At 38.3% G+C, this 23,653-nt stretch overlaps 1 protein-coding gene across 34 annotated transcripts in view; it reads right to left on the bottom strand.

The window, feature by feature from the left end:
* The window catches only part of CAB39L (calcium binding protein 39 like), a 156,691-nt gene that overhangs the window by 19,634 nt on the left and 113,404 nt on the right, over positions 1 to 23,653 (bottom strand). For all 34 annotated transcript variants that reach the window (XM_070578197.1, XM_070578210.1, XM_070578217.1 and 31 more), the window contains 3 exons: positions 22,030 to 22,198; positions 15,705 to 15,764; positions 11,573 to 11,638 (listed from right to left, as the gene is read on the bottom strand). In XM_070578197.1, coding sequence (XP_070434298.1) covers positions 11,573 to 11,638; positions 15,705 to 15,764; positions 22,030 to 22,198 — 295 coding nt within the window. The remainder of the gene's footprint in view (positions 1 to 11,572; positions 11,639 to 15,704; positions 15,765 to 22,029; positions 22,199 to 23,653) is intronic.

Below are 23,653 nucleotides of genomic sequence, written 5' to 3'. Positions count from 1 at the left end.
CTGCATTCGTTTATTATTTATACTAGTTTTTTGGTGGATTCTTTAGGGTTTTCTAAATATAAAGCCATGCCATCCACAAATAGTAACTGTTTTACTTCTTCCTTTCCAATTTGAGTATCTTTTATTTATTCTTCTTGCCTAATTGCTCTGGCAGGGACTTCCAATACTATGCTGAATAAGAGTGGTGACAGTGGGCATCCTTGCCTGGTTCCTGTTCTTAGAGGGATAGCTTTCAGTTTTTCACCATTGAATGTGATGTCAGCTGTGGGTTTGTCATATATGGCCTTTATTATGTTGAGATAATTTCTTTCTATACCCATTTATTGAGTTTTTATCACAAATGTACACAGAATCTTGTCAAATGCTTTCCCTACATCTTTTGAGAGATAATCATGTGATTTTTAATTCAATTTGTTAATGTAGTGTATCATGTTGATTGATTTGCAGATGTTGAAACCATCCTTGCATCCCTGGAATAAATCTCCTTCATTGTGGTGTACACTCCTGTTAATGTATTGTTGCATTAGTTTCCTAATATTTGGTTGTATTGTTGCATTAGTTTCCTAATATTCGGATTTTTGCATCTATGTTCATCAGTGATATTGTCCTATCATTTTCTTTTTTTGTGTTGCTCTTGTCTGGTTTTGGTAGCAGGGTAATGTTGGCCTCATAGAATGAGGTAGAAAGTGTCCCCTCCTCTTCAATTTTTTAGAAGTTTAAGAATGACAGGTATTAAATCTTCTTTGAATGTTTGGTAGAATTCACCAGAGCAGCTGTCTGGTCCCGGACTTTGGTTTTTTGGGAGGTTTTTGATTACTGTTTCAATCCCCTTACTATTCAGACTCTCCATTTGTTCTGATTCAGTTTTGAAAGGTTGTATGAATCTAAGAATTTATCCATTTCTTCCAGGTTATCCAATTTTTGCTGTATAAGCCTTTCATAGTATTCTCTCATAATCCTTTGTATTTCTATGGTATCTGTTGTAATTTATCCTGTTTTGTTTCTGATTTTATTTATTTTGGGCCTTCTGGGTTTTTTAAAGTTAGTCTAGCTAAAGGTTTGCCCATTTTGTTTATCTTTTCAAAGAACCAGCTCTTAGTTTCATTGATCCTTTCTATTGTCTTTTTGGCCTCTACTTCATTTACTTCTACTCTGATTTTTATTATTTCCCTCCTTCTACTGACTTTGGGCTTTGTTTGTTCTTCTTTTTCTAGTTCTTTTAGGGATATAGTGTTAGATTGTTTGAAATTTTTCTTGTTTCTTGAGGTAGGCCTGTATTGCTATAAACTTCTCTCTTACTACTGCTTTTGCTGTATCCCAGACTTTGGTATGTTGTGCTGTCATTTCCATTTGTCTCCAGGCATTTTCTTTCTTTCTTTTTTTTTTTAAAGATTGGCACCTGGGCTAACAACTGTTGCCAATCTTTTTTTTTTTTCCTGCTTTATCTCCCCCAACCCCCCCGTACACGGTTGCATATCTTAGCTGCATGTCCTTCCAGTTGTGGGATGTGGGACACCGCCTCAACGTGGCCTGACGAGCAGTGTCATGTCCATGCCCAGGATCCGAACCCTCAGCTGCCGCAGCGGAGCACACGAACTTAACCACTCGGCCATGGAGCCGGCTCCTCCACGTATTTTCTGATTTTCCATTAATTCAACAGCTGCTTGGTAGCATGTTGTTTAGCCTTCACATTTCTGTGACTTTTCCAGTTTTCTTCTTGTGGCTGATTTCTAGTTTCATACCACTGTGGTCAGAAAAGATGCTTGATATGGTTTCAATCTTCTTAAATTTATTGAGACTTGTTTCCCAACATACAGTCAATTTTTGAGAATGTTCCATGTAGCCTTGAGAAGAATGTGTATTCTACTGCTTTTGGATGGAATGTTCTCTATGTATCTATTGAGTCTATACAGTCAAATGTTTCATTTAAAGCTGATGTTTCCTTGTTGACTTTTTGTCTGGATGATCTATCCATTGATGTAAGTGGGGCACTGAGGTCCCCTACTATTATTGAGTTGCTGTCAATTTCTCCCTTTAGGTCTGTTAATAATTGCTTTATATATTTTGGTGCTTCTATGTTGGGTGCATATATGTTAATAAATGTTAATGTCTTCTTGATTGATTGTCCCCTTTATCATTATATAATGTCCATCTAATGTCTTTGTCTCTTGTTATCTTTTTTTGGCTTGAAGTCTATTTTGTCTGATATAAGTATGGCTACATCTGCTTTCTTTTTGTTGTCATTTGCTTGGAGTATCATCTTCCATCCCTTCACTCTTTAGGCTGTTTGTCTTTAGAGTTGAGATGGGTCTCCTGGAAGCAGCATATTGTTGGGTCTTGGTTTTTTTTTTTCTGCTTTATCTCCCCAAACCACCCTGCCCCCTGTACATAGTTGTATATCTTAGTTGTGGGTCCTTCCAGTTGTGGCATATGGGACACCACCTCAATGTGACCCAATGAGCAGTGCCATGTCCGCACCCAGGATCTGAACCCTGGGCCGTCGCAGCGGAGCACACGAACCCAACCACTTGGCCACGGGGCCGGCCCCTGTTGGGTCTTGTTTTTTAAACCCATCCAGCCACTCTGTGTCTTTTGATTGGTGAATTCAATCCATTTACATTTATGATGATTACTGATATATGAGGACTTAATACTGCCATTTTATCTTTTGTTTTCTGGTTGCTCTATATTTCTACTTTTTTTCCCTTGTGTTTCTGTCTGCCATTTCGGTTTAGCTGTTTTCTGTGATGGGTTTCTCAATTTCCTCTTTTTTTAAATTTGTGTCTCTTTTCTGAATTTTTGTTTTGTGGCTACCATGAAGTTTGCATAAAAGGTCTCACAGATTAAGATAGCCCTTTTTCTGCTGATAGCATCTTATCTGCATTTGCCTATGCAAGTTCTGTTCTTTTCCTCTTTCCCTTCTATATTTTTGTTGTCACAAATTATCCATTTTGTATTCTGAGTTCATTACCAAAAAGAAGTGATTATATTTTTAGTGTTCCCTTTCCCTTTAACTCTTATAATTGTTTACTAACCTATTCTGATATAGAGTTGTAATTTTCTGATTCTATCTATTTATCACCTTGCTCAAAGCTTTGTATACCTTTGCCTTTCGTTTCAGGTGAGAGAGCTCCTTTCAACATTTCTTGTAAGGCAGGTCTAGTGGTGATGAACTCCCTCAGATTTGGTTTCCTGGGAAAATTTCTTCTTCATATCTGAAGGATAACTTTGCTGGATAAAGTATTCTTGGCTGACTGTTTTTATCTTTCTGTATTTTGAATATATCATTACACTCTTTCTGCATTTTGAATATATCATTCCACTCTCTCCTGCCTGTAGAGTTTCTGCTGGGAAACCTACTGAAAGCCTGATGGGGGTTCTTTTGTAAGTTATTTTCTTCTCTCTAGCTGTCCTTAATATTCCTTCTTTGTCATCGACTTTTGACAGTTTTAATATTATATGTCTTGGAGAAGGTCTTTTTATATTGAGATAACTGGATATTCTACTAGCTTCATGGATTTGTATATCCAATTCCTTCCTCAGCTAGAATGTCTTTAAATAAGCTCTTTACTCCTTTCTCTCTGTCTTCTCCTTTTGGGATACCCATTACCCTTATATTGCCCTTTCTAATAGAGTCATAATTCTTGTAGAATTTCAATTTTTAAAAAATCTTAGTTCTTTCTCCTCTTCTATCTGCATCATTTCTAGGTTTCTGCCTTCAACCTCACTAATTCTCTCTTTCACATGGTCTGCTCTATTCATCTCATTTATTGAGTTCTTCAGCTCCAGAATTTCTCAGTTCTTTTTTAGAGTTTCAATCTCTTTGGTAAAATGTTCCTTTTGTTCATTGATTTTATTCCTGAGCTCATTGAACTGCCTTTCTTAGTCTTCCTGTAGCTCACTGAATTTCTTTATGACAGCTATTTTGAATTCTTTATCAGTTACATCACAGTCTTCCTTGATTTTATGTTTGGTTTCTGGACAATTGTTACTTTCTTTCCGTGATGCCATGTTACTGTGGCTTTTTGTGGTGCTTGCTGCATTATCCCTCTGTTAGCACATTTCTCATAGGAAATCCTTTTATTTAGGTGTAGCTTTGTTTGTTTTGATTCAAACTATTCAACCAACTGGAGATTAAAGGTCTGTCTTTTGTTTTTCAGTAGGTGGTGCTATAGTGCCAGTTTCTGATTTCTCTTACCTAAGCTGCCTCTGACTATATTTGAGGATCAGCATGTTCCACCCTCCACCAACTCTATTCTGCATGTTGCCTGTACTCTCGTTGTTGCCACCTGTGCCTCTGGGGGTCACTGATGCCTTGCTGTTGCCAGTGTTACTGCAGTTTCTGGCTTCATTGCCATGGGGACAGGCATGGCTGACACCTCCACCATGTCTGGGCTCACCTGAGTCAGAAGTTCCAGGGGGAGGGAGAGGGTGAGAAAGCAGGAGGTTTGCAGGGCACCACCTCTGCTGTTGCCCATTACCTTGTGGCTGCGGGTGCTGCTGCAGTTGGGAGTTCATCATGCCTCTGCTGCTGCTACCAGGTTCTGAGTTGTGGTCGAGGGCCTGGGATCATGGGGCTCTGCCTTTACTGCTGCTTGGCTCCCCATGGCCACAGGTGCCATCACAGCTGGCTGGCCAGAGTTGCATGTGTGCCTCCACTGCTGCCCACTGGTTCTCTGGGGGCTGAGGGTGGCTGGCTCAGCTGCCACAGTCAGGGGTTTAGAACCTGGGCACTGCCTCTGCTGTTCCCTCATTTGCCTCCTCTATGTGCTCCAATCCACCCACCGTTGTTTGTACTGATGTGTGGATGTATGTTGGGCAATCTAGCCTTTGTTGGGTAATGAGCATTTAACTCACTGTAGATTGAAGGGGAGTGATGATGATGTCATCTCCAACAATTCATAAGTTTTAAATAATATGCCATTCTGAGTAGTGTGATGCAATCTCATGCTGTGCAGATCCATCCTGCCTGGGACGTGAATCATCCCTTTGTTCAGTATATCCACACTGGATATGCTATCTACCCATTAGTCACTTAGTAGCTGTCTCAATTATCAGATCAACTGTCATGGTACCACAGTGATTATGTTCAAGTAACCCTTACTTTACTTAACGATGGTTCCAAAGCACAAGAGCAGCAATGTTGGCAATTCAGATATGCCAAAGAGAAGCTGTAAAGTGCTTCTTTTAAGTGAAAAGGTGAAAGTTCTGGACTTAATAAGGGAAGAAAAAAAATCATATGCTGAGGTTGCTAAGATCTACGGCAACTTTTATTACAGTATATTGTTATAATTGTTTTATTTTATTATTAGTTATTGTTAATCTCTTACTGCCTAATTTACAAATTAAACTTTATCACAGCTATGTATGTATAGGAAAAAACATAGTACATAACAGATTCGGTACTATCCATGTTTTCAAGAATCCACTGGGGTTTTGGAATGTATCTTGCCTGGATAAGGGATGACTACTGTAATTTTATATACAGTATACTTATTTTCTAATTCTTCTACTTAGTGGACTTTTTCTGGATGCCTCAGGATAGTAACACAATGTATAGATGGTTACAGAAGTCCTGGATGGGTGGAGAAAGCACATGAACTGAAGGCGAACTGTCTATCACAATAGAGTCTACCAACAGAATCCCAGAGGTAGGTATGCAGGGGGATGTGTGTGGGTGTGTCTGGCTGCCCGTAAACAACCAACTTGCCTGTGATGCATCTTTTGTCTATTTAACAAATAAGAAGTACACACCTTAAAGCTATTTTAGTGCACAAAAAATCATGGTTGTTAAACATAAAAAATGATGACCACTGTTGGATGTTAGCTGGTCACCAGTTTCATAGACATGGAATAGCAATTGTGCAAACTGTTAATCTTCATCCTCCTTAATCTCTCTGCAACATCTAACATTGACCGAACACTGTTCTGGAAACTGTATTTGTTCTTGGTTTCAAGGCCACTGCTTTCTTCTCATTTTTACCTTTTGCAGCTTGTTCCTCTGCTGCCTCTGTTACTGGCTGTGCTTCCTTCTGTACTATATATGTAGGAAGTTTCCAAGCTGTATACCTGAACTGCTTATCTTTTATCTCCCAACTGTCTCATCTATGCCCACAGCTTCAACTATAACTCTAGGAATATGCATCCTAAATATACATTTCTAGTCTTAACTTTTTTCCTAAACTCTATACCCACATATCTAACTGCCCATTGGGTAGCCCCAGGCCAGCTCTGCTGGCCTAGCAGACTCAGAATCTCTAAAACCAATTCTCTTTTTTCTCTTTGTTAATGACATCATGATCTGCCAGTCCCCTGGGGGAGAAAGCTGAAGTCTTCTCAGCTCCTTTCTTTCTTTTGCTCCTTACATCAAATCTACACCCACCACCTGCCAATTTTAAAACATCCTTCATTCCATTTTTACTGTCAGTATCCTCATTCACACCCTCACTACCTTTCAACTGGACTACTGCAAAAGCATGCAAAATGGTCTCTCCTTCAGTGTTCACCCATTCCAATTCATTCTGCACACTATGTCAAAGGAATCTTCCTGAAGATCAGCCCTGTTCATGCTACTAATTCCACTTATACAGTGAGTGGATAAACAAATCTCTAGATTCTTATGGATTTAGGGGAAAAAAAATTAAACTCCTTAGGATGGCATTTGAAGCCCTCTGTGATCTGCAGTCATTTCTATTGCTTCCTTTCCTCAGCTCCCTCACTTGTCTTCCTCATTCTTCTGCCTCTGTGGCTTCGCCCCTTACTTAAATTCTTCTCCCCAGCTTTACTGAAGTATAATTGACAAAACTGTATATATTTAAAGTGTGTATTGTGAGGATTTGATATATGTAAACATTGTGAAATATTTAGCACCCTTTTTCCTTTTTTAAAGAATATGTGTAAAGGAGTTTATTCCTTTTCAAAATGTTCCTAGGTGTAAAGAGCTGAAGTTTCATGAAAATTAAACAGAACTACTAGCATTGCAAGAATGTTTAACAATAATAAACTAATGAGAGAGAAGTAATACAGTAATGACATATTTTGTCATGTGAGAAATGGCATGGCATGTGACATAAGAAGATACACTTGCAAGTCAAGCAATGACAACAATCAAGATAATTAACACATTAATTAGGTTAATTAACACATCCATCACCTCACATAGTTACCGCCCCTTTTTTGTGGTGAGAATGCTTAAGATCTACCCTCAGCAAATTTGAAGTATATAATACAGTATTATTAACTATAGTCACCATGCTGTAACATTAGATCCTCAGAACTTATTCATTTGATAACTGAAAGTTTATATCCTTTGACCAACATCTCCCATTTCCCTTACTCCGTAGCCCCTGATACCACCATTCTACCTTCTGTTTCTAAGAGTTCGACTTTTCTCCTGAGCTGAATCTCCTCTGTCGCCTCTGTGCTCTTTGTTTTTTCTTAGTTGATCTCACTTTGCCTTGTAGTACAGTTACTGTGAGCCCCTTTAGAATGTAAGCTCCACAAGTGCATGCATCAAATCTTGTTTGTGCTTGTATCCTTTGCAACATATCTGTGTGACGTATGTGGACACTGCTGGGGAAATAAGGTCCTACCAACACAACATCCTCTCCTCAAAATGTAGACAAGGAAGAAAGCATCTCTATTATTGAATAAGCATATCCAGAGCACAACACTGCAGGCAACCTGTAAGAAATGCACTATAAAGACAGATAAATTCCACCTTATTTATACAGCAAGCAGCTACAATCCACTACGTGCATATAGTCTCCAGATGAAAGGTGACTATCCCTCTAAGAGGACTTGACAGCACCATTTGCTGTGCACCCTTTCACAGTTTATCCTAAATTCACCCGGTCATTGAGGTAGCAATTTGTTTTAGCTAATTAGTTGCTTTTATCCAACTAATACAGAGAATAATAAACCTTCTCTTATCTCTCTGACAAGCAAATGGTTACAGCTTGGAGAGAAGCACCAAGGTTAAATTCTCCAGTGACAGGGAGATAAAAGTGCTATCTTCTTAGATGTTTACATTTCAGCTGGATGGCTACCAGACTCTCTCAAAGAAAATTCTGGGTTGTAACGCTGACAAGAAGCTTCTAAAGATAGACATACACACGCACACACATGTTTATATATAGCTTCTATATACATATAGACTCTATATAGATATATTTATATAAAATATATAACATATCATATATACATACATATATATCATATACACATACACACATCAAAAGGTCTTTTGGAAACAAATATATTTCACTAAAAATTTTACCCTTAAAAATGTGCACACATATGCACACACAAACATTCAATAACCATTTGTTGAGGTGACATTTATGAGTTAAATTCAAATTAAGTTACTTCAATTTTTACTACATGGGGATGCCTACCTATAAATTCTATCCAATCTATCCTCTCCTAATATAATTTCACTACTTTTCTGAGACAATCAATTGTGTTCAATCTTTGGCCAAGAATACTGAATCCTTTAGACATTAAGTGTTAATCTATTTTAATTAACACTGACAATGGCAAAATGCTGGATTTTATTATAATACAAAGCATTATAAAGCAATACTGTACTAAGTAAATGGAAAAAATTTATATTTTTACTTCTTTAAATTTTATTTTATAGGCTTCATAGTACACAGTAAAACGATGCACAAGTAGAAATAAGACTTTTTAAAAAACTTAGTGTTTTAATGAAATTGACCACAGCCCCAAAAAACCCAAAAATTCCACCAATTTTCTTGTGAATTATAATCTTTCTTGCTAGTAATTAAATGCCAGGCCTCTGAAGTAGATAAGAAACAAATTCCTAAGCTGTGTCACATGAGGGAAAGGAATTTCTCTGTTAATTATTTTTTATTGACACCAGGAATCTAAGCACCCCCAGATAGTTCAGGAAAATTTAGAATATCATTAACAAAAGACAGTGGCAACTACTTTGGAATCAGAAAATAGCCTAGTTTTAAGAGAGTTTATTACTTATAGAATACTGTAAGTAAATATACTATTATAATAATCAAACTTCTCTTGTTTCTTAAAATTATGAAATATCTATATCCAAAATATTGCAGAACCCAGAGATATAAACACGGTTATGTCAAACAGAACATAGTGCTCCCACAGATTTAATTCCCAAAAGGGAAAGCCAACAGGGCACCAGCAGAGCTCTCTAAAACAATGTTTTTCTATTGAAGAAAAGAGCAAACAATATTTAATGAGCTCTGTCCTTGAATAGAGTGATACAAGACCATTTTAGCAACATCTCTGCCTATAATCTAGAATTTTAAAAAAGCCAACTCTTAGTAACCATTTTAATGATCTCCACATTCTTAGATATGCTTTATCTGCCTTTTCACTAGTTTTTCTTCACTGACCAACCAGTGCTCGCTTTTACCATATTGTAAATCAAATATTTGTGAGACAACTCGACTGTAAAGAATTTTAGGCAGGAATAGCAGCCAATGTAGTATGTCTGGGTGGATTAATAAAGAACAGGAAAGAGGCCTCACGAGTGGGCTGGGGCAGCAGTAAACTAGTAGGAAACAATCAGTTTGAAAAGGGAGAGTTTAAAGGAGACTTTCAATACCAGAGACAAATTTGGTCGCTCTTTGCCCGTGTCACTGGAACTACTGTCTAGGTCTCTAGCTGGAGAACCACATGAAAAGGGGAAGGGAGGCTGGAAGGCGGAGACCAGGTGGCAGCAGATGGCCGTGAAAAATGATTCCCTCTAATTCCCCCTTGCTAGCCACCAAAATTTGTATCATATTGAACTAATCCTACATCCACTGAATTAACAGGTTTCTATTTTTAAATTCAAATGCATCCTGGTGGGAAAAAGTCTAATTCATATCCTAGTCTCAATTATTTATTTAGAATAGATCAATACCTTCCAGAGATTGAACTCTAGCAATAATGATGAGGAATATTTACTGATAAAATTTATTTTTATTCTGTTTAGCAAACATATCTAGGTCTTACCATGTGCTAGGCTCTGCTCTAATCACTTTACAAATATTAACAAGGGGTCAGGACAAGGTAGAACTGAAGACATCCTGAGAAGAGAACGAGGGCAATGGGCACACATGGGTAGGAGGGGATGATAGGATAACAAGGCAGAAAAAGCCGGACGAGGGCCCAGAAGTGAGATGTTTGGATAACTGTGCCTAAGGCCCTAGAGACAGCTGATCACAAAAGAATTTCGGTAACAACTTCTTGTCACTGCTGAAAATGGTACAAGGATAAATACTAAAGTCCATGACCCTCAGCTTTTTTCATCCCAATTTGGTTCAGTCACCTTAATTCATACCAACCTCTCTACTTTGGTCCAGTATCTGACAGATTCCCACTGAAAAGAGAAAGGATTTGGAAAATTTATGTGCGATTTCCTATATGTTGGCCCTTCAGAGCACTGTCACCTCCGTTTACTGTTCCAATTTCCACTTCCCTCCCAGGGTGACCATCTCTTGTAACATGGACAAGCTCCCCGGTTTTGGCTGTCCTTGTGGAGCTCTTTGCAAATAAGGAATTCTATTCTTTAGGTACATGGGTCTGGCAACAGGATGTATCTTTATCTTCAACTGCTTTTAATAAGCTTTCTGGACACGCAGAGCACGGTACTGACGTACTACCTTTGTCTGGAGCTCGGTCTCATCACTCCAGACTCCAGCATGGAGAGCAGCCTACCAATGGTATTGTTTTCTACATGGATCACCTTGTAAGGGTTTCTACACAAGGGGAAACTCAACAAAAAGTGCTGAATGACTGGATGGAAATAGTACATTGACCTTTCCATCAATGGGTAAAGCTGTAGCAGTGAGGGCACAGATACAGAAGAAAGCAGGTCATGGCCATCACAAAATCACAGGTAAAGTAAATTGACAAAAACATGGTACAAAATAGATTTAACTTATTGCTTTAGCTTAAAACTGTGTTCAATATTTAGAAACAAATGCATTGTTCTATGAATGTCATCATCCCAACGTGTAAAAATAATACGAGTGGTATGTAGTAAGTTAAAACATCATACAACTTGCTTGACAAAAAACAGCCAATTATTATCTCCAACAACACTCTTGAATATTTGAGTGGCATCTGAAAGGTGGAGATGCGGCTCTAGCTGATGTCCCACTCCCCCACGAGCTGTCCCACCTCCTCTTGATCAAATGGCTGTTTTCATGGAGGGAGAGAAAGCCACTCACAGACGGATGTGGCCCTACTCTGCAGGGCTCCCTGTTTGATGAGGGAGAGCGGCATTTCCACCAGGGTTGCATGAGAGATATAACCTCAAGTCGCAAATGTCATTTGGTTACACACATCCCTACTCACCCTGCCCCCGCCCCCAAATCGTGTACTTATTTATGTTGTTACTTTCAAAAAGTATTTGAGGCATCATACTTACATTGTTTTGCCAGAAAGTATAGTCATAACATAAAACATAGTTCTCAAGTTCCAAAAAAAAGGATACTTAATTTTTCTGCATTTACTTGCTCACTAATAGACCAATCATTTACTAACAAGATATCAACTTTGAAGACTCTAACTTAAAGAAATTTATTACCTTTAAAGATTGTCTCTTAGTCACATAATTCTCAGACAGAAGCAATTTCTCATAGTCTTCAAAAATCTAACGAAAAGAAAATAAATATTAGAGTGTAAAACCAGCAGTGATTTCTCTGCATTGGGTTTGCTTGCTCTTTTGCCTCAGAAGCAAACCCCTCACCCTCCCGGCCAGCCCAGTGCAGCCCAGCTGCTGTGCTTTGTCCCTCGACGTGCTCAACCCTAGCTGATCACTGCTGAGCAGAGGGAGGTTTCTCCATTTTACTATCCTCATTTATACACAAAGACACTGGAGCATAGGAAGGTCAAGTGACACAAGAGACATATCTGTTTTATTTTAGTTCTGCAAATTAAAAATAGAGTAGAAAAATGGAGTAACCGAGTCCTCCGAATAAGTCATTTTGAATCAAACATCCATTAATTCGTCTATTAAATGAGCAAGTTAACTCATTTTATGCCATTTTAAAGAAATCTGTTTATGTAGCCTTGCTGGTAGCTATTAGTCCATGAATAATTTGGAAAAAGATTAAATACACTTAGAGCTTCACTTGGTAACCCATAAAGAATCAAAGTCATAGCATGAACAGGTAGAGGAATGGGCATGATGCCGCATGACAGCCATGCTGATACCAACTGGCCTCTCTCGTGCACTTCCACTCTCCCCAGAAGCTGGGGGACACTGCTGTTTCCCAAGGTAGTCGTCAGTCACTACCTTAGCCCTTCAGTTTAACACAGAGTGCCAGCAGCTGGGGAAGCTCCGCTTCAACCTCCCACCACATATGCCACCCTCAGAGATCACTAAGACGGGAGGAGCAAGCTCAGCAGAGAACTGAAGGCAAGAGTTCAGGGGCTGGGGAGAGTGGAAAACAGTCCTGGTCCTCAGAGGGCTGAGTGCAAGGTGTGTGCGTGCATGTGTGTGCACGTGTGTGGTGAAGGCATGCTGTGCACACTGGTGATAATTACCAATAGAGAATTAAAAAGTGAAAAATAAAAACCGAAACATGTAGCTCACATTAAAGTCACGGTAATTATACTCTTTTATCTAACGGACTTACTATTTATCCTAATTGTCATGAAACACAAGGAAGATTTTATGGGTTATTAAATTTATCAGACAAACTTTGCAATGTTTTATTTATTTATTTAGAGGAAGATTAGCCCTGAGCTAACATCTGCTGCCAATCCTCTTCTTTTTGCTGAGGAAGACTGGCCCCGAGCTAACCTCTGTGCCCATCTTCCTCTCCTTTATATGTGAGATGTCTTCCACAGCACAGCTTAAGTGGTGCATAGGTCTGCACCAGGATCCGAACCAGTGAACCCCAGGCCACTGAAGCAGAGCGTGGGCAACCAGGCCAGCCCCTGTGATAAGTTTTAAATGCAACTGTAAAATGCAAATACATGTATAAGGTATGACTGACCCCCCAAGCTACCAATTTGATTATTTTAGAGTCATATCTTATGCTCCAGTTTCATGGTTTTCTGCTAAAGAAATATGAAACTCAGGAAGTATGAAATCTTAGAGGGAGTGTGAGTTCTCAGATGTAGTGTTCAGTCAGTGCTGCAGACTCTGTGTCTGTGAAACCATTACATTACATAAGAAGTGACTATAGATACAAAGATAGAAAAAATTAGGTAAATAAGGGGTCAAAGAGAATGGGTCCATGGTCTCTCAAATTGTTGTGTATTGACCCCTAAATGCAAAGCATTACTGCACAACATATTTACCTCTCATTCTATAGTAAAGATTAGTGGTTGATACTACAGATTTTGTCATAAGCTATCTAAACCTTCTTTTATTTTCATTTATTAGAAATGTAACACCTAATGAGTATTTTTTTAACATTCCATCTAACATACATAGTTACTGAACAAACTATAATAGCAGTTCGTTTCCTAAATTAAAAAATATCCCATTTTCTTTTAGTTTTGAAGATTTTGTATGTCTCTGGCAATAAAAATTATCCTCTCTTCAGGTTTTACTTAGATCAAAGTACTCCAATTGATCCCACAGATATTTTCTTGATAATGTTAGGATATGAAAATCACTTTTGATTTCATGATTATATTGTTAATTCTTAAAGGAAGACCAGCAAACAATTTAAGAATAAGACAGACATAGTTAAATTTCTGTGATTTGGATGTGTGAAGATAAAGGACACTGACAGGTAGGGTATTCCACGTCTTCCCAGAGTCCAGGTATATTGCAAGTTGTGTCTAGGGTAGAAATGGTTCAGAGACTTGTTGCGGGCTATTATTAGTATTTGTAGGCCGTCACTGATCATATGTCTATTATGTGCCAACTGTCTGCTTGAATACTGTTGGGAAGGCATAAAGTCATCATCAAAAATACATTTCTCTGTGTAAGCACATATCACTTAATTCAATACCAAAAGTTTTCAACCAATAAAGATACTTTAATTTACTCATTACTATCATAAATACTATATACACATGTAATTTTCTTTTGCTTTTAATGGATGACACAAAAAAATCCACTAATCGTTGCGTGTGTGTGTGTGTGTGTGTGTGTATAGAGAGAGAGACAGAGAGAGGTTACATTGCTGACTACAGATTAAAGTGGCAGGTTACATTGCTGCTGTTATGTGTCAGGCACTGTGCTGGGTAATGAGGATACAAAGATGAATAAGATTAACAAACATATAAAATCCATAAAATGTCAGTAAAAAATAACTTCTGCTGTTGCTGCTACCACCCGTAGGATAATGATGATGATGAGGGTGATGAAGATGGTAAGAGAGTCTCCCCCTCAGAGTCACAGTCTAGAGGTGTGCTACGCTGCCCAATACAGGGCACTGTGACTAATGAGCATTGAAATATGGTTAGTCTGAATTGAGAGGTGCTGTAAGTGTAAAATATATACCAGATTTCGAAGACTCATATAAAAAAAAATGTAAAATAGCTCAATCATTTTTTATATTGATAGTACATGAAAATAATATTTTGATATACAGAATTAAATAACTATGTTATTAAAATTAATTTCATGTTTATTTTAATCTTTTTGTGTGGCTAACTAGAAAATTTTAAATTCCATAATGGCTTGCATCATATTTTAACTGGACAGCACCGGTCTAGAGCATCAGAACCAATGCTGGAACAGAACTTGCTTCTAGGTTTGTGTTATGTTCTACTTAATCATGCTCTGCTATTGCTTACGAAGCACAGTTGCTTTTGGATGGATCTGTTCATTCAACGTTCACTGAACACCACCAAATGTATGGTGGTGAGTGAGGTATTATGGATACAGTAATAATCATAAAAATTAATACTGAGCGCTTACCATGGTACCATCCTAAAAACTTTCAATCTTGCTAAATTCCCACAGTAACCCTATGAGGTAGGTATTATTAATATCTTCATTTTGCAGCCAGCGCAGTAACTTGCCCAGGATCACACAATTAGTAAGAGGCAGAGCTGAGTCTTGAAGCCAAGCAAGTGGATTCTGAAGTCTGTATTGTACACTGAACCCCTGGGTTCAATAGGTAGGGTTCCTGCCTCTCAGGGAGCCAGCCAGGAAGATAGAGAAACCCCATAATAACATAATAATACAGTGTGAAAAATGAGAGAGAGAGAGAGAGTGTGTGTATGTGCTTGTGTGTGTTTGGGGAGGGGTAGGATTAGGGAAAGCTTCCTAGAAGAGTGACATTTCAGCCAAATCTCAAAAGGATGAGTTGGATTCAGTATGAGAAAAGGACAGTGAAAGACAGAAATACTTTGGTATTTTGCCTTGTAACTAAAACTAATTACTGACCAAGTAAAATTATTTTTGTAAGGGTGGAGTGTTCTTCTATTTGGCGTTACCTACTGCCTCCTAAGGGCAACGTGGATGCTCCTAGGTCAAGATCAAAGTAAGCAAGTGTGAGTCATTTCTTGGAGCTCTGGAGCACAACTGGAAGAGATGTGAAAAAATGCGAAAGCCCTGCCCTCCTGCCATCCTCCATTTTCCATGAAGTTTCCCAATGACCTGGCTTCCAGGTGATAGACAAATTGGGTGTAGGGTTGGTTTCTATTGTGGATCATAAATAGGAGTAAGCACTCATAGATCTAAGAGGGAGGGACAGAGTAAGAGGAAGAGAGAATCAGGTAAAGTCTTAAAAATGACTTCTACTTACAGTGTCATAATTTTGTTCTAAGAAGTCTGCTACCAACACTTTATGTCTGGTTAGTAAATCCTAGAAAAAGAACAGCCAAGTGAAACAAAATTATTATAGCCAATAAATTTACAACTCTTTCAGTCCATTAATTTGAAACTGTTATATAAAGTTTCAGAAGAATATTTTGGTGTACACCACAAAATTATTTCCATTCTTTAGTTTAAGATGTGAAACACATTTGTTTCAAGTTAAAAATAATCGAGTATTTTAAATTCATATTATTGTTAGATTTATGATAGAAATAATTTAACTAGTGAAACAAATGGCACCTGAGACGACTTTACAGTATATTTCTTCAAGCCATAATTCTGCATTGTGATTATGATATAAAAAATATTCAAATACAGTTTACGATGATCTTTTAAAAAGGTCATTAAGAACTAATCATACTTTAAAAAAAGAATTCTGAATGGCCTAAAACCATATCTCACAAGTTAACTTAACAGATTTTCAAGGAGTTTAACCTTTACTTTTTTTCTTAACCACTTTTAAAACAGAAGTGGCTAGAACGCTGGGAAGCACAAGAATGACATTTAACAGTGCCATCTCAGGATCATCCGGCTCCCAGGCTAATGGGCTGTGAGATGCTGTGCAGTTACTAAGTAGCACAATGCAGCCTTTCAAAGCTGAAGACAAGTAGCCAGATCTTATTACAGACATAACTCTCAGAAAACTGAACAAAAGCATAAAGGAACATTTGACTGTCTTCAACTCACACCTAAATTATATCCTTAATTCACCCTAATGTTGAAAGAAAACAAGCCTCACCTAATCCCTTTTATATGGTTAGAGGCTAAAATCCCTGTCTAGGTACCATCAGAATTTAATTAAAAACAAGAATTTTAAGGTTTACCAAAATAAATTCTTATACTTTAATACATATTTAATTAAAACTTCCTAAAAGCATACAGAAGATACACAACAAGAGAAAAAGAAGGTAGCAGTAACAATAAAACCCACCTATTTCTATTTTTAATAAAAAGTAAAATATTTAAAGCATTTTGCACTGTAATTTTCAAGTTCAAAAATAAGGACACTAGCTATTAATTTCATTTCATATTACTTATTGTCACAACTTTGGGCCTATCAGTGGAAATATGGTACTTTTTTTCCAGCAAGACATTCAGTACTGTTCTGGAACTGGAATTTTAAAATGGGGAAACCTTCTATAGGAATTCATTCTCAGCCTGTCCAAAGTCAAAATTCAAACTAGTTCCTCTATCAGGGGACCCTGAGAGAGTAAGGTAGTTCCACAGCATCCTTTGGGGTCCCTAGTCTTTTTCTAAGTGGATATTTGGGATGCCTAGTTTTCAGACATCCCTTTCCCTAATCTCCTGAGCAGTGTCAGTGATCTGAGTGGTTAACCTGAGTTGACCCAGGTTAGAAAGCGGTTCTCTCCAAGGCCTGTAGCAGAGACTGGATTGCTGCTCCCGTGGGAGTTCCCCACCTGTTATAACCAGTGTCAGCCCCGAGTGTGAAGCCTACGCTCTCCCACAGCTGCAGGGCCTGCACACACAGTGACGGTGGCAACAGAAAGCATTTTGCAGAAGAGTGCTGCCTCAAAAGGTTTTCCATTCACTATACTTAGTGTTACACCAAAGAAACAGGAATTAGGAGGGAGTTCTGTTAGCAGCAGCTCATTCAAATTCCAAGGGAAAAAAACTTGAAATAACTTAAAAATCCAACAATAGAAAAATAAAATATGGTAGGGTAGCGTTCCTCCAGCTCACGTATACGACGCATACAGCCAACAAATGATTTGCTCTCTCTCTCACACACACACACTCCAACACTTGAGTATGTATATATTATAGCTTCACAGATATACACTCAAATTGATGTCCATAATAAATGTATGCACAAAACTAGAGGGACTATACTATATATATACACACACACACATATATATACACACATACAAACATGCATATATACACATAATACATACACAAATATAACTGCTGCATCATTATAGATCATCTAACTGAGTGGAAAAAAAAACAACTAGCTAGGATCCTACCCAAAAAAGAAAAAGCAGAGAACTACAAAGAAAAATAAAGTTCAAATTTTAAAGAATTTAAAATTTAAAGAATTATTTGAAATAGTGTACTCTTTCATCCTACCTCCTAACAATTCTGTTTTGACAGAACTAAGTTTTGCAGTCTAAGTATAGAAGCAACCACTTCTACCATGTTGATTCTCGGAGGGAGAGATGAAAGAGATCGTAGTGGTATGGAATCTTTCTGGGAAAGGACAATTTGTAGACAATACCATGATAAAAACATAAACTAATAATGTTAAAACATTAATGATTAAACTGGACAACAGTCATCTTGGAGCTCAAAATATAAGTCTAAGAGGTTAAAAACAAAATCCAAAACCAAAATAAAACCAAACTAAAAGCAAAGCAAAGCAAACCAATCAACTGACAAACAAAACCCCTTGAAACAGCTACTTAAAAAAATAGTGACTTATGGTCGTTGTTACATTATATCAACCTAGTATTTTGGAAAAATATAGAAGATTGGCATTTCCAATATTGTTAGCATACTAGAAAACTTTTTATGCTTATTTAGATTTTCAAGACCTAAGTTCAATGGAAGATACACTGAAGTACAATCAGAACATAATTTATTTTTGTGATTCAATATTGTACTGAAAATTAAATTGAGCTGAATATATGATAGCAAGATATTATTATCAAGTATAGTTTATTAAATGTTGAAAAATCTTTGAGGATATTTTCAAAAATACATATTCATTTGTATCTGCTTTTTCCCTCCATTAGAGTTTGTTCTACGTTTATAATTATTTGTGAATGCTTACTTATGTTCTTTCAAGAAAGGGATTAACTTGTTTCCATGACAGCAAAGAGTCATGTGATAGAAAAGGGGGAAAAATGAGACTACAGCATCTATTAGTAGAAAACACCTTAGTTCTTTGGACACAGGCATTTTGCTGGAAAGCAACGGAATCATCCTTTGTCTCATATCTCACTCCTTACGTTTGACGCCCTAAGGCCTCTCTGATGTGCGCTAGATAAGCTCTTTTGTGGGGTTCATCTGTAGCCACTGTATAATTTGGGTTTGCCAGGTGAGACTTGTCGCCTGTGACATGGAAGAGGCTCCTGGGTCGCTTTCACAGCACTCTGAGCACAAGTCCATGCTTGCTGCCCTCCCTCCCCCTCCCTCAACCCACCAGTCAACTCGCCTTAGAGTCTGTCCCCAGCTCTTGCCTCTCTCTTTTCCTTCCTTCCCTTCACTCTTTGCTGTCCTTGCCAGTTTTCTTCTTCCTTACTCTGCGTCTCTGTCTTCTTCATACTCCCCTCTTCCCCCTTCTTCCCGTCTCTCTCTCCCTTGCCCTTTTCAGTCTATGCCAGACTTCCAGGCATGGGCTCCTCCTCTCCTCCCGGTTTCCTCAGGGAGAATCTAGGGGGCAGGCAGGACTGAATGGAGACGGAAAACCTGAGCAGCCTGGCGACCATCCCCCCTTCCACCCAAGATTCTAGATGGGTTCTGTATGTATTTGAGGCCTGGCTGAGGCTCTTAGGGAGCGATGGCACTGTAGCTCCTTTCCTCTACTGCCTCGGGCAGCTCAGCCCTGCTCCCAGACCTGCATAGACCATTTGTTAAGACATAGGTGCCACAGTTACCTGTCATCCTCAAATAAGATTCTCCCAGACAGGAGTTCTCGTCAATACAATTTTGCCCATTTCATTTTATTTCTGGAGGTTCCCTGGTTCCCTTTATAGGCTGTGTCTCAGGCAGCCACCCAGCCTTGCCGACCCTTAACCAGGCTGCCTTCAGGGCGGAGTCCACTCACCAGTGTACCGTTTGCTTGGGCGCAGCAAGCCCCTCTCACTGCCCCGCCTGCAGGCGTCGCCTCCACTTGGACCCTGGGGTATCTCTTTTCCTTGGCCAGGTTTTCTTCTTCTCCTGAGGCCCCCCTTCCTCCCAATCCACTCCAGTCTCTGCCCTTTCTGCTCCCTGACACACACTTCCTGCCACCATGTGAGCTAAAACACCTTTTATTTTTTTTGAGGAAGATTAGCCTTGAGCTAACATCTGATGCCAATTCTCCTCTTTTTGCTGAGGAAGACTGGCCCTGACCTAACATCCGTGCCCATCTTCCTCTACTTTGTACGTAGGACGCTGCCTCGGCATGGCTTGATAAGCAGTGCGCATGTCTATGCTGGGATCCGAAACAAAGAACCCGGGGCCACTGAGGCACAGCCTGCGAACTTAACCACTTGGCCACAGCCCCACTAATACAACTTTTAATAGACTTAAGGAACCTTCTCAGAACAGGCTAAGTAAATTCCCAGTCTATAGATAATACGTAGTTTTCAGCACAGCAAACCACTGCTTTCACCTTTCTCCACTGCTAGAGAGCTAATAAAAAGAACTACTTAACATCCAGGTCACAGGCAACTTTCAAACCGTGTACAAAAAGTACTAAGATTAAAGTACATATTAATATTAGTATACGAACTATGTCAATATTGTTGAAATATGTATTTAAGATATACAAAAAACAAAAAGTCATACATAGGTTATAATTAAGTAAAAATATATATTTATATTCTGAAGGAAGGAAGTAAATTTGGAATTATGTAATGGAACAAGTATATTGCTGAAACGCTTTTAAAGAAACAAATTTGAATATATACACTTAAATGTCTTGCCTATTTTATAATCTACTTGAAAACCTATTTTTTTCAATGATGCTATTATATCATCAGCTCAAAATATTTTTGGAATTCCTCTTCTAAAATCACCTTCGGAGCCGATCTGGTAGACATTGAAGAAAATCAGACTATTTTAGTCATTTTAAAATTCATTTTTATTATTATTATAAAAAATAAAAACAGTTCTAGCTAACTTGATCACCCACTTTATCCACTAACCTGGATGTCAAATAGCTTTTTGCTGTTTCCAAAACTTTTATCTGCCCTCAAAGGATAGAGACTTGCCGTTATTGAAAAATGAACATGCCACAGACATTGATACCAATTTCAAAAATTAAATAATGGCAGGATCATAAGAATAAATAAATGGTTTTCTGACATAGAAACTCTGAAGGGTGTCATCACTCACTGGATATATAAATTCTAGTATTTTAGATATAAGTTAGTTATGCTATTTCTAATATGCTCTCTAAACTTATTTTTTTTGAGGAAGATTAGCCCTGAGCTAACATCTGCTGCCAATCTCCCTCTTTTTGCTGAGGAAGACTGGCCCTGAGCTCACATCCGTGCCCATCCTCCTCTATGTTATATGTGGGACGCCTGCCACAGCATGGCTTGACAAGCGGTGCCATGTCCACACCCGGGATCTGAACTGGCGAACCCCGGGCCACCAAAGAGGAACTTGCCCTTAACTGCTGCGCCACCAGGCCGGCCCCTCTCTAAACTTCTTTTTAATGGTCAAACTCACAGAAACAGAAAGTAGCATGGTGGTTGCTAGGAGCTGGAGGAAGGGGGAAATGGAGAGTTGGTTAATGAGTGTAAAGATATGAGTTTCAGTTTTACAAGATGAAAAAGTTCTGAAGATTGATTGCATAACAATATGAATATAGTTTAACACTACTGAACTTTACACTAAAAAATGGTCAAGATGGTAAATTTTATGTGTATTTTACCACAACTAATATTTAAAAAAATTTTTTTAATTATTGAATTTATTTCCTATATAATAACAAAATAGGTAATAAGTTTACAAATATACACATAACTATGAAAAAATAACAATATAATAACAATATAATTATTAGCATAGATTTTACCTTGTGGGAATTTAAAATTACACTGATAAAATCATGTAATATCTTTCATGGTCAAAGATGTAATTCTCTATCTCCCTTCACTGCCCAGTTCCTTTCCCTGGAGGTAACTACTGTCACTGCTTCCCAGATAGCCTTCCACAGGTATTTAGTGCAAATGCACCTTGAGCAGCAGCTTATACTCTTTGTTTTTACCATAAATGAAAACATGCCATACACACAGGACTACATGTTCATTTTCACTTAAATACTGGCATTCATTTCATATGAGTTTGTGACAAGTATTTTGAGCTGTTTTTTTCCACATGTGACAGGTTGGCCTAACAGATTGCATTCATTTACTGAATCCTCTTTATGATCTATATCATATACAGTTGGCCTTGCTCAGACCTAAAGAACAGAATTTTCTGCTTTTTAAAGTTAAGTTGGCTCTTCAGAGGCCAAATGACTTTAAATGCTGAAAGTAAATGACTTAGCTGATTCAGAAAAAAAGAAGCATTACCTTAAAAGTAGCAAAGGCGTCTGAAGCAATATCAAATGTTGACAACTCCACATACTTAAAGAAATCTCTGAATTGATCAGAAAAGAGGACAATTTTGGCAAGTGGTTCATGTCGAATACATTCTCTCAGCATAATTCCACAGCGTAAGGCAATCTGTGGGGCTTCATATCTAAAGCATAAGCAAGAGAGAAATAGAGAACTCTGTTATCCTATTAACAAAATAATATTAATGGTTTTAAAAGAACAATTTCAATACTGCTGTTAATGGAAGCATAGATACCATTTGTCACAGTTGATCCAAACACCATTTATTCAATATCCACAGAACATCTATCGATGTGCCTGGCACTACTCCAGAGGCTGGGTTCACAGCACTAAGCATGACAAGGTCGCTGCCTTCCCAGCATTCATATTTTAGTGAGGGTGTGTCTGGTGGGGAGGAACAATGAAAAGATAACTTCATATACTGAGAAGTGCTATGGAACTGAAGACAATAAAATAGGTACATTATAGAGTATGACTACTTAATTTACTTTACTCCACTTTAGACTGAGTGCTCAGGAAAGGGCAAAGTTTTCCAGGCAAAGAGAACTAACCATGCAAAGGCTCCAAGGCAAGAACCAGCTTGGGGAGTTAGAAGAGGAGAATTAAGGCCAGTGTGGTTGGAATGTAGGGGGAAGAGGAGTGAATGGTGTGAATGAGGCCAGAGCCGAGAGGAGGGCAGGGGCCAGATAATATACAGCTTTGCGAGCCAAGGTAAGGAGCTTGGTTTTTATTTTACGTGTGGTAGGAAGCCTTTGGAGAGGTTAAAGGAAGAAATAACAGAGCCTAATCGTATGCTTTGAAAAGTGGGTACCTGTGGAGAATCCACCGCAAAGCAGGGACGAATGGGAGCTAGGAGCTTGAGCGGAAGCCTGGAGGCCAGGTAGGAGGAGGAGCAGAGGCTGAGCTAGAGATGACAGCAGCTCGCACTGGGGTGGTAGTGGTAGGACAGAGGACTGTGGGCAGGGCATGGATATTGTGTGGAGGAGAGTCAACAGGACTTGCTGATGCTGTAGCTGGGATAGGGTGGGGAGTAAATCTGGGGTGAGGGAACTTGAGGATTCAAGAATAATAAAAAAATATTTACAGGAAATTCAGATTCAAGAATAAAATCTCTTTCCCACAACTTATGAAATAGGCTACTTTTAATATCAAATTTATAAATACGTCAGGGAAAGAGCAAAGAAAGATACGTGACAGAACTCAATAAACCAGGGTGTATTTATTCATTTTTGTCCTGTTTTTATGCTGAATAACATTCACAAATATCATTTGAATAGTCCCTGAAAAACTCAAATTAACATTAAATGCTAATATATTCAGATAGGCATGATTCTTTGCAGAATCTAAAAAATGTTAATTTCTCTTAGAAGAAGAATTTGAAAATCAGTCTACTGACACACATGGAGGAGTTATAAGGTGGGGTATTATTGAAGATGTTATAAAGAGGGGATACTTTCCGAAATGTGAAGGAGAAAAACACTGTCATTCACTGATAGAGTACCTAAACATATATAAAATAAAGACTGTTGGCCTAGAGAAAGGACCTAAGGGACAGACAACTAAAATCTAGATTTATTAG

Source organism: Equus przewalskii, chromosome 16 (assembly GCF_037783145.1).
Source record: "Equus przewalskii isolate Varuska chromosome 16, EquPr2, whole genome shotgun sequence".
Taxonomy (NCBI): Eukaryota; Metazoa; Chordata; class Mammalia; order Perissodactyla; family Equidae; genus Equus; species Equus przewalskii.
This window is presented reverse-complemented; position numbering and strand designations above follow the sequence as displayed.